Source organism: Mustela erminea, chromosome 1 (assembly GCF_009829155.1).
Source record: "Mustela erminea isolate mMusErm1 chromosome 1, mMusErm1.Pri, whole genome shotgun sequence".
Lineage (NCBI taxonomy): Eukaryota > Metazoa > Chordata > Mammalia > Carnivora > Mustelidae > Mustela > Mustela erminea.
In genome coordinates this window covers 55,389,958-55,404,856 of record NC_045614.1, presented here as the reverse complement: position 1 = coordinate 55,404,856, position 14,899 = coordinate 55,389,958, and the positions used below count along the sequence as shown (strand labels likewise).

At 49.4% G+C, this 14,899-nt stretch overlaps 1 protein-coding gene across 1 annotated transcript in view; it reads left to right on the top strand.

Moving 5' to 3' along the window:
- Window positions 1-2,072: 2,072 nt before the first annotated feature.
- FGD5 (FYVE, RhoGEF and PH domain containing 5) overlaps window positions 2,073-14,899 on the top strand; it is a 121,028-nt gene continuing 108,201 nt past the window's right edge. Inside the window, exons 1-2 of the mRNA XM_032306022.1 lie at window positions 2,073-2,292; window positions 10,526-13,181. Coding sequence (XP_032161913.1) covers window positions 2,280-2,292; window positions 10,526-13,181 — 2,669 coding nt within the window. The 5' untranslated portion in view covers window positions 2,073-2,279. The remainder of the gene's footprint in view (window positions 2,293-10,525; window positions 13,182-14,899) is intronic.

Here is a 14,899-nt window from a genome sequence, read left to right as displayed (position 1 = left end):
AGAGTACTGGAATTGCTGAATGCCCACAACCTGGTACACAGTAGACTCACAACCAAAGTACTAAATGACCAAACCACACCTTGAAGTGGGTTCTGGAGAAGCAGACATGGAGCAGCAAAGGCAAGAACAGAATCAGGAAATCTCATTCTAGGAATTTATTCAGTTTCCTCAAATGCTAAATGGGAAGAATTTTTTTTAAAGATTTATTTATTTATTTTAGAGAGAGAGTACACAAGTGCATGTGATTGGGGGGAGAAGCAGAAGGAGATAACCTCGAGCAGACTCCGTGCCAAGGGCGGAGCGTGACATAAGACTTAATCTCATGGGCTCAGTCTCATGAACCATGAGATCATGACCTGAGCTGAAGTTGAGAAAGACACTTAACTGACTGAGCCACCCAGGGTACCCCTAAAATGGGAAGAATTTTGATACCAGTTTCACAAGGTTGTAATGAAGCTTAAATGAGTGAATATGCATGTACAGAGCTGTGCTAGGCACATATTAGGTGCTCCATAAATGTTAGCAGTCAGTTATATGAGGAAGACATAGTCCTTGCCCTCAGCTTTCAATGTCTGATGGAAGGAAGCCCTTATTATGGCATTCAGATCACCCTGGGATCGATAGAGCATGTGACTCTTGATCTTGGGGTCTTGAGATCGAGCCCCATGGTGGGCAAAGAGATTACTTAGAAAAAAAATAAAAAGCACCTCTCATCCTAGCCTTTTTGTTCCTCCTATTGGGATGCTTCCACCAGCTGTCGGTTTCCCTGCCAAGCTAACCCTTAGGGTTCCTCTAACATGCTATGCCTTTCCACGCGTCTAAGTCTTTGCTCAATCTACTTCCTTTACTTGAAAGACCTTTCCTTTGCTTGAACCCTCTCCACTCACAGGAAGGGGGGGGGGCACTCTGATTTCCCACAAGCTCTTCTGCACTCCTGTCCCAATCCCAGCGTCTGTGTTGGGAAGCAGAGCTATCTGCCTATGTTTGCATGGCCAATCAGACCAAGACCTCAAGGGCAAAGGCTTGGTTAGAGTCATCCAAATCATCTCGCACCAGGCCTAGTCCCAGGGAGGAGCTGGCCAGTGTGCGCTGAGGGAACAAAGAAAGACTCATCAGCCAGGTTTCTCTTTCCATCTCACCTCCTCAGGGAGGCCTTCCTTGATCACCCATTCTCTACACAGTGGTTCTCAAACTTCAGCTTATATCAGAAGGACCTGAAGGGTTTGTTAGACACAGGATTTCTGATTCAGTAAGTCTTGGGGTGGGGTGTCCTGAGAATTTGTATTTCTAACAATTCCAATGCTCATCTGCACACTTTGGGAGAGTCAGTGCTTTGCCCCATTACCCTGGCTTATCTCTCTCAAGGCATTTATCACTCTCTCTGAAATGATACTGCTTGTCTTGTGTCTCCACTGACTTCCCATCTAAGCTCCATGAGGGTAAGAACTGGGAGCGGTCTTACTCTGCTCTCAGCCCAGCGCCTGATACAGGACTGAATGCATACCCGTGTTCAAAAGAAAGAGATGGATGGACCCCTGGACGAGCGGAGCAGGACGTCTCTGGAAGCCCACTCGCTGGCTCCTTCCTTCCCCTCAACTGATCCTAGTCCCTTGAACCTCGCGCGGCTCCCCGAGTCACCACGGTCCCTTTAAATGTGCGCGGGGACGCCTCGCCCCTCGTCTCCTGCGATCCCTGACAGAGCAGAAAGGGGAAGAAAAAAAAAAAAAAAAAAAAAAAAAACCCTTCCTCCGAGCGGGAGGAAACGTCTAGGAGGGGGCGGAGGCGCGGCGGCTGCAGAGGCGCGGCGCCCAGAGCGCAGCGCGCTCGTTGCGGAGCCGGGACCCGGAGCGGACGCGACGCCGGGCGCTGCCCCGGCCGCCGCCCCACGCGCGGCGCACTCGCGCCCCCTCCCCTCCCCGGTCCACGGCCAGAGCGGCTCCGCCCCTGGAGGCTTGAGCCCCGCGCCCCCTCTTGCCCCGCGCTCCGCGCGGAATCGCGAGCAAACGCGACGCCGCGCGCTGCCCCGGCCACCGCCTCGCGCGCTCCACGCTCGCGCCCCCTCCCCTCCCCGTTCCGCCCCGCCCAGCCCGGAGGCTCGCGCCCCGCGCCCCCACTTGCCCTGCGCGCCGCGCGGAGTCCGGCGCGCGCCGGGGGGCGGGGCGGGCGCCTGGGAGTGCGGGCCCCACGGGGCGGCCATGGAGTGAGGCGGCGCGCGGACTCGCGCCGGGACGGACAGACTGACTGACCGACGGGCGGCCACGGGCTGCGCGTGCCGGAAGATGAACAGAGCAGGTAGGAGGCTCCGCTCGACCTCTGGCGCCGAGGGACGCGCGCGAGGGGTCCGCGCCAGGCGTTCCAAGTTGGAGCCCACGGGGCGCCTGGAGCGAGCCGCCGAAAATCCCCCGACCTTCCCACTCTGCTCGGCTGCGGCCGAGATATGGGCGGGTCCGGAGTCCCCCCCCCCCCCAGGAGGCTGAGACTCATCTGGGGGCCTCTGTCCAAGACGCCCCGCCTGAGGGACGCTCCCTCGGACTCAGCGGGGCCGCACCCTGGCCGCGTACGCGCTCCGCCCGCTCCCACCGCGACCACTGTGTGGGGCACCGCTCGGCAACCAAGAGACGCTCCTTTCGCGAAGGCTACTTGGTCGCGTCCCTGAATCCTCACCCCGGCTCCTCGGGGTTCCCGCCAGGCCCTCGCTGCCCCCTCAGAGACCCCTTCCTGGGCCCCGGGGTCTTTCTGCAGCTCTTCCCCACACTGGGGTCTATTTCTGGCCCCTCAGTACCCGGCGGCGCACTCTTAAGACGATGTCTGCCCCCTCGTCTCTCCTAGACCCTGAGACTTCGGAGCTCAGTCCCCGGAGGAGACTAGAAAGCCCTAAATTATCCCTCCCACCCCCCAGGCAGCGCGCTCCCCTCCCTCGCAGCGCCCTGGCCGGGGGCCCTTTTTGTGCCTCCCACAAGGGACCTAACGCCAAGGGGGACTTGCCGAGGCTGAGCTGCACTCCAGACGTTCACTCCCAACCCTCGAGTCTGTCTGCCTCGTGAATCTGACTCTGCCAGTTCAGGGATTCCGGGAAATCCAGAAAGCGTTTGATCGGGAATACTAGCAGTCCCTTCAGAGGAGTGCCATTTAACGGATTTAGTGACTGAGACTCAGATGGGCGATCGATGCCTGGAACTGTTCCCGGGATTCCTAACTCCATCCACCCCGAGGGCAGAAAGTTCCCTGGAAGAGGCGAGTTTAAGAGGCAACAGACTCAGCTAACTTAATTTCCCTGCCAAGGAGCGATAGTCACTCTTTTTTTTCTTTCTCTTTTTAAAATTGAGCAGAAGGCAGCCCTCTCCCGGACCAACACCCTTGTCCGAAGCCATACTCCAAAACACACATCCCTAAAGAAACAGGAAGCCACCATTTTGGCTGTCTTAGAACCATATCCTGCTGCCTTGTGTGTGTGTATGTGTTGTGGGGTTTTTTCTTTTTTAAGTCTTTTTAATGAAAAAAGTCATTGTCTAAAGAGTTAAGTGCAGACAGGAGACATTTGGCTAGACTGATTTGAGAAAGGAGACCCTCAGGGACCTGGGAGTGTAGAAGCAGCCTTCCTAGGTCCAGGCTTTGTTGTTGCTGGGCATGTGTGATGCCTGGACAGTGAGGGAGTGTGGGTCATGGCATGGGGGTGGGTGGGAGCAGGAGTTCCACTTTGGGAGAGGCTGGAGCAGGGTCCCAGTGCCTAGCACCACTCCTTGGAGAAAGAAGGTCTCCTCCTGCCTGTTTCTGGCATAGCCTGAACAGAGCCAGGCTAGCTTTTTCCTACACTCCTAATAAAACTCACTTTAAAACAATGGTGAGAGCGGTTCCAGTTTTCCCACGTTTCCCTGCTTGAGGCTTGGGCAAGCCCTCCCTTTTCTGAGAAGCTGGGGGATGGAATGAGCCGGAATAAACTGAGAGGCAGGTTTGGTCCCAGGAAATCTTAGCAGTTGCTACTCTTGGGTTTAGCCATCCTGTAACTTGCCTCCAGCATAAACCTGGTTACTTTTTCAGTGTGACGGTAACGATGGGAAGCTCACATAATGATTTCTGTGTGCCATGCCCTGAACTTCCTGATCATGTAACATAGTGGTTCACAGACTCCATGGCACTGAATTTCGGAACCACCATATACTTAGTTATGTGACCTTGAGGAGGTCACTTCACCTCTGTGCCTCTGTTTCTTCATCTGAAAAATGGGGACAGTATGATCTTTGTCATTGAGTTCTCATGATTAAATAAAGCTTATAAGGTGTCTGGAACAGTGTCTGTCATAAATTACCAATGAATACTGGCTAATATTTACTGGTCACTTACTCTGAACTAGGTGCTGCTTTTAAGTGTTTTACTTCAGTCAATTCAGTTTTCACAGTAACCTTATGAGGTAAGTACTCTTGCTATCCCCATTTTATAGATGGGAAAACTGAGCTGCAGGTCACTGAGCCAAGATAAGATTGAAACACACACTATCCAGCTTGAGAGCTGGCTTTTTTTTATCTAGTGCTAAACGCATAGTAGGTACCCAAGAAATTGTAGCCAACTGAGTTTGTTAGGTGTGTTATGTCTGTTATCTCCTTTGAACTTTTTAACATCCTTATAAAAAAAAGGAGGAGTTTATTTCATTTTACCAAGAAAGAAACAGGCTCAGAGAGGCAAAGTATCATGGCCAAGATGACACAGACGATGTGTGCCAGAGTTGGGATTGGAGCCCAGGTGTGTCTGAGCCTGGGGCCCATGCCTTTCCCACTTTGTCCCTGTAGTCTTCCCAGTATGTGCCCTGTCATGGATCACCAGACTAGCTTAACAGCAGCCTAATTAGAAATCATCAAGCTTGGCTTGGACATTCCAGCAGGCACCCAGGAATGAAAGTTAAATTAAGATGCAATTGGAAGGTGAAATTGGAAGATAATTACTCTTGGAACATATGGCTATGAGAGTTCCAGGGGGAATATAGTGAACTGCAGCTGAAACAGAGTCAGGGACTGAATAAGGAGATATCAGGGGACACAAGAAGAGCCATGAGGAGCCATGAGTTTAAATATGTTGTAGTTGGCCGGAGCAGAAGGCACTTACTAACTGTTTGGTGTGGGGCCCTTGCTCCACAGATGGGGAAACTGAGGCTCCGTGAAGGGAAGGGATTTGCCTAAGGTCACGCCTCTAATTAATGGCCGAGCCAGCAGTGGATCAGAGTTCCTGACTCCCAACCCAGTGCTCCTCCCAATACCCCTTCTCATTTAACCTCTACATAACTGACAAGGGAGCAGCAGCATGCATGAGTGTGAGTGACAGATATTTAATTAAAATAGAGAAAATATAAACTAGTAATGGGGGCTGGCTGGGAATGATTCCTATCACTAGAAGCTATTAAAAATCTCTTCCTCCTGTCATTGTGGTTCTCCCACTGTCAGTTAACTCTTGGCGTCTTGGCTTAAAGGGTATACTGCATTTGAGCTATCCTTACCCATAACAAATTGCCAAGAGGTCCCGGGAAGAGAGGTATGAGCCCCCCGGGCTCTGTGATACAGGGAGAAGGAAGTTTCATACCACCGCTAGAGAAACACAGGGGACAGTAGAGGGGCCACCAGCCCCACCCATGCTGAGTTCTGGATAGTCAGAAGGTTCAGCTTCACCCAGAGGAGGAAGCCCCAGTCCTGATTTATCCCATAATCCCCCATCCCTGCCATACTGAACTCTTTATCATACTCCCAGACAGCTTGCCTCTAACTGCCTTTGGGCCTCTGCACATTCTATTCTCCCTATCTGGCATATCCAGCCTCTTTTCTGATTATGAAAATCCACCTTGTCTTTCTACATGTACCCCAGTGCTACCTCTTCCTGTGGGTCTTCTCTATGCAGAATTGATCTGGGACCCAAATAACCTTATACTGAGGATAGGGCAGAATTGATCTGGGACCCAAATAACCTTATGCTGAGGATAGGGGCTCTATCAGGTTCCTTTTGGTGAGGGAGGCAGGAAGGGAGCAGAGCTGAAGCTCGCACACAACCTTCATTTTCTTTCCTTCTTCCCCAGTGTCTCCTCATAATCTCAGGGCCACTGCAGCTCACTCCTGGGCCCTGTTCTTTTCTTTGTTCACACTCATTCACTCAGTGATCTCACTAGGCGCAGGCCTTAAATTCCATCTCTGTGATGGGTACCTCCAGCCAGATCTCTCCCCTGAGAACCCGCACTGATCTATCTAGGAGTCCACTTGATGTCTGTCTCCGCCTAGGTGTGTGGTAGGAAACTCAGGTTTAGCACGTCCGGTCAGAAATTCTGGCTTTCCCTCCCCAGCACCAGTTGAATTCCCCAGTTCAGTCCCAGTTCAGTTGGTGGTAACTTCACTTCCCCAGTTCCTCTGACAGAAAACTTTGGTTTCGTCCTTGACTTTTCTCCTTTTACACCTTATGTTCAGACTGCCAGCAAATCCTGCCAGCTCTGTCTTCACGTTTAGAATCTGACTCTTCTTTACCACTTCTGCTGCTGCCAACCTGGTCCAAGCCTCTACGGTCTCATCTCTTGCCTAGATTATTGCAAGAGCCTCCTCATGGTTGTCCTTGCATCCGTCCTCACCACTTCTACTTATTCCAGCACATTAGCCAGAGTATGCGTGGCCTCCTTCTCCTGGGGGGCGGGGGTGCTGCAAAATCTGCACCCTCCCTGTGACCTCTCTGATCTCCTCTCCTGCTTCTCCCTGTTGCTTGCTTGCTCATCCCTCCCTTCTGGCCACTTTGGCCCTCCTTGAACACACACCTGAGTCCTGGCTTCCCTCATCTTTCTAGTCTTTGCTCTCAGTGAGGCCTATTGCAATTTAAAATTGGAAAAAAAAAAAAAAACGCTCCTAATTTTTTCCACAGACTTTTTGATCATCTAACATACAATAATGTAATATGCTTCTCCTTTTTATTGCTTATCTTCCTCTAGTAGAATAAAAGGTTCATCAGGGACAGGGTGTTTGTTTTGTTTATTGATTTGTCCAAAGATTCTAGGTGGGTGCCCTGCACATAGTAGGTGCTCAGTTAATATTTGTTTAATGGGCTCAGATTAATGGAAATTAGATGGGAGCAAATAAAAGCCAGTCATTCACCTTATGGTCAGTTAGTACTTCTGAACCCTGGACCCGGCCTTATTTAAATTTCATACCTGACTAGCTATCTCTGGTTTCTCTGGTCTCAGTTTCCTTGAATTTTACCCTTTTCTGCCTCAGTAGAAGCTGGGAGCCCTGAGTCTCCACTGTAGAAGAAAGCTCAAGGGCAAAAAGGTGAAGGCAGAAGTTCAAGTGACTAGACCGGGAAGCAGGAAACCCACGTTCTACCCGGGCCCTCCTCTAGATTTGCAAAAAACTATATGCGTCTCTGTGTGCCTCAGTTTCCTCATCTTTTCCTGAAGGGTCAGAAACTTTCTGATTCTGGCATCCTTTGATCTCAGAGAGGATGCAGGTGAAACACCCTGCACCTCAGAGCTGGAAGCAGGACATGGACACTAGATACTTGTCATTCCTAAGGGATCCTGTGGGGAAGGCATTTTCTTGCAGGATCACGCCTCAGACACCCACTGTAACCTTTCTCGAGGAGACAGTACCCACAGATCAATAGCTTGATTGGATGAAGGATGGAGTGGGGGTTGGGGTGATGCAGCCAGGGTGATGGTCGTTTTTCATGGCCCAAATGTCCCTTCATCAGGTCTCATGGTGCTCATGTGAAATACCACCTGCTAAGGATGAGAAATGAGAGTCCCACCCTCAGAGAATAATGTCATGCCAGTGCCTGACACCTGATGTTGGGAGGCTAGTATTATATATCAATATAAAGCAAGACTTATGTCAAGGGAAGATGTGCGATAGGCAAAGACTGACATTATTAGAATAATAACAGCTTCTCTTTATCGAGTACTTCTACTTGAAGGCCGACTGCTGGGCACTTTTAACATGTATCTTTTAATCTTCGTAACTTCTTGAGAGTAGGTGTTCCTATTGTACCCATTTTACAGATGAAGAAACCGAGGCTCAGTTTCATTGCTTATTAAATAGCAAAGCCAGGATTTGAACTCAGAGCAACCAGGCTCTAAAGGCTGATTCCGTTACTCTACAATGACAGATCAGCTTATGGTTAGCCGTTTAAACTCCACATAGTTGAGTGGGTTTTTGTTGTTGTTGTGTGTGGTGGGGTTTTTTAAAATTTGTTTTGTGCTTTACTAATTGGGACAGATGTTTTTTCTCAATTAGGACATATTTGCTTATGGAAACAAGGAGTTGGAAGTCCATTTATATTTTGAAAACTCTGTGTTATTATCTAGATGTCAGTGGTTGGCCTGGGTATTAATGTAGATGAATGTAGGTATGGGTTAGGGGGTTGGTGCGGTGGGTGCTTTAGCCTTTAAAGTCTTGACAGCTGTGTCTCTTCTCCCTTTCTTACTGGCAGCTACCACATTTTACACCTGGCTGTGTTCTAACTGCCAGTCCACACCTCTCCTAATTAGCTGCACACTGGAAAACCAGACCACTAAGGTCATTCATTTATTTGCAGAGTGCAACTAAAGAGACTCTGAAATCAGGCCCCCTCAGGAACAGGGTGCATGGGCACCTGTGTTCTTGCTATTCCAGGCCTTTTTAATTTCCTTTGGAGACTCCTCAGCTGAATTTTATGTAGCTCTGCCAGTTTAGGGGAGATACTTACTTTGGCTTCAGATGTTTTGAAATTGAGGTGCCAATGGAAAAGTCCCACGGAGATGGGCTAAAACTCCCATGAGTTTTAGCACTGTGAGCACTGTGCTGGCCAGCACCATAGCCACCACCCACATGTGGCCACCGAGTAGCTAGAGTATGGCTAATCTGAATTGTGATGTGTTGAAAAATGTAAAATACACATTAGGTTCCAAGGACTTAGTACAAAAAAGAATGTCAAATATTTCTTTAATATTTGTGTATTGATGATATGTTGATCCAGACATGATTCATTGATTATATGATATTAAAATGATGGGGATTTTTGATATATGGAATTTAAAAAGAAATGGTGTTAAAATTAATTTCATCTGTTTCCTTTTACTTTTTTAATGTGGCTATGAGAAAATTGAAAATTATCTATGTGATAATAAACGTGGCTCACACAGTATCTCTGCCAGAGAGCCCTGAACTATACAGATGGCTGGGATTAGGTGCTGCAAGGATTTACCTGGGAGTCAAGTGCATGGGGAGAAGAGTTTGCTAACAGACTTCTAGGACCACTGCTCCACCTCCCTTCTGTCATGATCCAGGTGGGCATTCTGAAGCTGCTCTGTGTCAAACCTAGGCCTTAGTGGGGATGGCCCTGGGAGACGGGGGTGGCTTAGGGGGAGACTTGTGTGTCGTCATCTATAGGCAATGGGGAGCCAAGCAGGGCATTTGAAAGCGAGAAGTCAGGATGGATTGCCTTCCTGGAAAGCTTTATTCCTCACTCTGTCCACAGTGTGGCCAGGGGCTTAGAGGCATGGAGGCATGCTTGTGGCAGGACAGATGAACTTGGAAGTGAGTAGCTACTCCCTGGACCCTTGCATTTATCCAGATCCCTCCCGTTCTGCAAAATACAGCTGAAATTTCACCTTTTCCAGGAGGTCTTCCTCGTTACAGTAACTCTTGCTTCTCTGACTTGTGTTGCATGTACCACATCCTTTATTCTGACATGATCAGCTAGATCCTCCATATCTGTAAGGCAAGAGACTTTTTGCAAAGATCCATGTTTGAAAATACTATACAGTTTCTCCCATGAAATCTGGATGCCCATAAAATCTGGATGCAGGGCACTTGGCTAGACACCAGTCTTGACGCATGTAGAATTCAGAGGTAAACCTTAGAAGAGTCATGCATCACTGTCACAGACCTTTGGTGTATCATTCTTGAAGGAATGAGATAATGGCTATTTAATAATAACCTTCCAAGGGTCTGCAGCTCTGTCCTCTAATTGTGCTTCTTAGTCTTGCCTCCCTGACTCAACTGCAAGTATTCAACAGAGGTATTCTTCTCTTCTTGACCCTAGAAGACTTTCCCGTCAACAGTTCTATGCATATAGATAGTAGGTATCCAGTGAATTAACTGTAGTATGAGTAGAGTAGTATGAATAGAAGCTCCGTGAGGGTCCCAGGGATGGCGACTGTCAAGCTCCGCATTGTCTCATGGGTCCCTGGCAACTAGAAAGCATTTAATACGTGGCGTTGGATGAACAATTACAATGATCTGCACACCTTTGTTTGAGGAGTATATCACTGAGTTGAGTTTTGTTAGCTGGACTCTGTACAGAAGGAAGATCTATTCATTTTGTTTACAGAATGAATTATCAGCAGAGGTGAAAGGATTTTAAAGATGGTGGTGGGGGACATAAACCGAAGACAGAACATAGTGGATTGGGCTCACATAGGTTAGAAAACTCTCTTCGGTGCTTTCTTGAAAATACTAATTAGGACACTCTGAATGGAAATAAGGGTAACTGTAATTTTTGTGTCCTTGTTTTCTCTATTTTCATCCTTCAGATTCACCAAAACCACCAGTTGCTCCCAAGCCAAAGACTGCCAGTCCCCTCACGCCAGTGACAGCACCCAAATTACCTTCATCACCCCGGCCTGATAGTCTCCATAGTCCCAACTCCATGTCTAGGGGGCCAAAACCCCCCATCGCCCCTAAGCCCAGGCTGGCGACCCCCAGTGAGTGGAGAGCCAGTGTGTATGTGATCAACAGCTTGAACAAATGCAGCAATGGGAAGCTGCTCTGTGTTGACAGGGGGCTTTATGAAGAGCACCGGTCCAACTTGGAGTGCTCCGAGTCTGAAGCTGATGAGGATTACATCGTGGTCCCCAAGTCTCCGCCAAAAGAGGATGGACCCAGTGATAGCAGCTCTGCGGAGAATGCAGTAATGGTGCCTCCAGATGCTGCTGGGGGAGAGGATTGCCAGGAGGGAGGCAAGGGGAGTGACCTGGAGGGGATGGGAGCTGCTGAGGACTTGGCAGCCCCAGCCGAGGTAGTGCCGAGTGAAGAGGCTGATGGAGGCACAGCCCCCACTTCTGAGAATGTGGGGGCAGAGGATGGTGCCTGTGACCTGGGGGCAGAGGAGCAGACGTTTACAAGTGAGGAGGAAGAGAAGCTAGTGGAAGAGCACAATGTGTACAACCTGGAGGACAGGGGCCCTTGGGATGGAGAGACAGTCCTTCCCAGTGATATCCTAACTCACATTGATTTAGAGGCTCCAGCAAATCCCAGTGATGAGCCTGGGCCCCCTGGGACACCCAGGGAGGCAGAAGAGGATGGTGAGGAAGGCTCTGCCAGCACAGAACCAGGGGCTCCAGATGAGTGTGTGAATTCTGACGGGCCCCCTGAGGGGGATGCTGAAGATGATAGCAAGGAACCCACAGAGAATGAGGGCTTGGCCACAGGTGTCCAGGAGGTGGAAATGGCCACAGACAGCCCTGAAGTCTCAGAGGAAAGGGGCGAAGATGCCACAGCCAGTGGTGACCAGAATGACCAGGATGAGCCACAGGACCAAAATGAGAAAACGGACCAGGAAGAAATGGCAGCAGTCACCCAGGAGGAGGGAGGGGACCCTCGAGAAGGTGAAGACCTGGTTCAGGATGAACCTGCCGAGGAGAGCTGCCAAATCATTCCTTATGAGAACGATGGCATGGATGACTTTGTGACTTCACTCTCAGGAAGTCCCTACGAGTTATTTCCGACTGAAAGCACCTCTTTCTGTAGCGAGAGCTACTCCTCTTTTCCCAAGTCAGCAAAAGACTTAGAGTCACAGCAGGAACCACAGTCTGGAGAATGTGCGGAGCAGGACCCCACTGAAATTTCATGTGACTCTGAGGAGGGCCCCTCTGTCCCTCATGTGGTGGTCATGCCAGAGGATGAGGATGCCATAGATGATGCGCTCACTAACCCCTATGAGATGGGAGTTGACCTGGAGCAAGGGGCTAACCCCGAGGAAGGAGAGAAGCCTGAGACACAGGCTGCATCAGACATGCTGAGTGGTTATGGCACAAAAGAAGAAATGAACTCTGATGCTGAGGGTGGCCTGGTCTCTATCGACAGGAAGAATATCATCACGAGGACCAGGCCCCACTCTGGGAAGGTGGCTGGCTATGTCCCAGAAACCGTCCCAGAAGAAACCGGACCAGAAGCTGGCTCATCAGCTATTGGCGTTAGAGGTGGCAACAAGGAGGCAAGAAAGACAGCTCTTTCATTGGAGGGGAAACCGCTGGAAGCCAGCAGGGCCTTGCCAGCAAAGCCCAGAGCCTTCACTTTATACCCCCGGTCATTCTCTGTGGAAGGCCGAGAGATTCCAGTGTCCTTGTACCGGGAGTCAGAGGCATCCAGCTTGGATGACCATAGGATCAAAAGGAAAGATGACAACCTTTCTCTGCCTTGTATGATTGGCTCCTCTGGAAGTTTCTCCCAGAGGAACCACCTTCCATCCAGCGGCACCTCAACACCCTCTTCTGTGGTCGACATCCCACCCCCTTTCGACCTGGCCTGTATCACCAAAAAGCCCATCACAAAGAGCTCTCCCTCCCTGCTGATTGAGAGTGAGCCCCCAGACAAGCACACCAAGAAGAAGAAGTCATCCTTCAAGAGGTTCCTGGCGCTGACGTTTAAAAAGAAATCCGAGAACAAAGTGCATGTGGATGTCAATGTGTCTTCTTCCAGGTCATCTTCAGAATCCAGCTACCATGGGCCTGCCAGGCTTCTGGAAATCGACCGGAGGAGCCTCAGCAACTCCCCGCAGCTTAAGGCTCGGACTGGCAAGCTCCGGGCTTCCGATTCCCCTTCCTCCCTCATCTTCTACAGGGATGGCAAAAGGAAAGGTGTCCCCTTCAGCAGGACGGTGTCCAGAGTGGAGTCCTTCGAAGACCGCTCCCGCCCCCCCTTTCTGCCCTTGCCCCTGACCAAGCCACGGTCCATCTCATTCCCCAACGCCGACACTTCAGACTATGAGAACATCCCAGCCATGAACTCAGACTATGAAAATATTCAGATTCCACCCCGGAGGCCTGCAAGGGCTGGGACATTTACAAAACTGTTTGAAGATCAGAGCAGAGCCCTGTCCACAGCAAATGAAAATGACGGCTACGTGGACATGAGCAGCTTCAACGCCTTTGAGAGCAAACAGCAGAGTGCAGACCAAGAAGCAGAAAGGTACTGTGAAATTACATTTTCTTTGTTCTTAGGCAAGTGTGAGCATCCGAGATTAGGTGTAGGGGACAGAATGGACTTGCTTTTTAGTCTCAGGCTCTGTGTATTTCTAGCTGGGTGACCTGGGGTGAATGGCTTTACCTCTCTGAGCCCAGTTACTACATCTGTGAAATGGGATTCCTGCTGCCTCAAGGCAGTGTTTAAAGAGATCAGAGATGATCGTCTGGGTGAAAGTATTGTCCGAAATGCCAAATACAGTGTAAATGAGAGCATTTGTATTTCCATTATTTGAGAGACATTTCTCATCTAGGTAGATGGGTTTGCTAGTCCCCTCCAGGAAAGTCACCAAGAGAGAAGGTCCTGGTATTGTGCCAAACTAAATATCTTTCACCATCAGGAAAATACCCTAAATTGAAATTGATACCCTTTTACTGTGTAAATATACACTTTATTCAATGGAACTAGAAAAGACAATCTGTTTAAATTGTTTTAAAGAGCAAAGGGTGCCCTGAGCTAAATTTCTGAATAGAAGCCTTGAAGACATACATCCAGGCTGATTTTATTTTACTTTTTTGGACTCATTCACCTTGAACATAAGAGTGAAACACTGAAATTATTGACAACGGTGGGGATTTTCTGACCCCACCTTCCCAAGACCGACTGAATGCCCTTATTGATCATTCCAAGTGGGTAACTGCCAGATCTTGCTGTTCTTGTACCTTGTGGATGCAACTTAAAGGCAATGCAATTCAGCCTCAACCATGTACTCTCTTTGGGGGCACCTGATTGGAATTAATACAAGCAAAAATTGTCGTGATTTTATTTTTATTTTTTTTAAAGATTTCATTTATTTATTTGACAGAGATCACAAGTAGGCAGAGAGGCACGCAGAGAGAGAGAGAGAGGAGGAGGAAGCAGGCTCCCTGCTGAGCACGGAGCCCGATGTGGGACTTGATTCCAGGATCCTGGGATCATGACCTGAGCCGAAGGCAGAGGCTTTAGCCCACTGAGCCACCCAGGCGCCCAGTTACTGTGATTTTAAAGGACAACCTGATTCTAACCCCTTGTGTGCAGTGACTTCACCCAGTCCCACACAGCTGCTGCTGCTAGGAGTTCCCAGGGCGCCTGCAGTAATGAATAGATAAGATGATTTGCAATTAGCATGAGCTGTCGCTGGAGTGTAGATGCTAGAAGTGTTTAGGTGGTTTATTCTCCTGAGTTTTTTACATGGTTCCCCACCCTGGCTCCATCTTATCCCTCCCCCAAGTCTGGGTGAGGCCGTTAATTAGTTCTTTCCAGAATGAAGGGTTTGTTTGCTGGGGCAAAGGTAAACACTAACACTGTTGGAGGGACTGAGTTTAATTTGGAGAGTGTGGACTTGTGCAAACTCTACATGGTTGAGAACTGCACAGCCAATCAGTTCCTTGCATTAATAGTTATCAGCAGGGTTTGACAAGATCCAGACCTAGCTGAGTGTCTCCTAGTGTTAATGAAAATAGAACCGAGCTCTGAAACCAGAATCACCTAGAAAGGATCTCAAAGGGCAGATGGTCAAAGCTCCCGCCCTAACAGGCCTTTCTCTAACTCAGTTTGTACTTGAATTCCTCAAGCCACAGGGAACTCACCACCTCCCAGAGCTGCCTCATCTGTTGCTAGGTATCCTGATTAAATTTTCCTTTCTGACTGAGGCAAAAGCTGTCTTCTAATATTCCTACCCAACT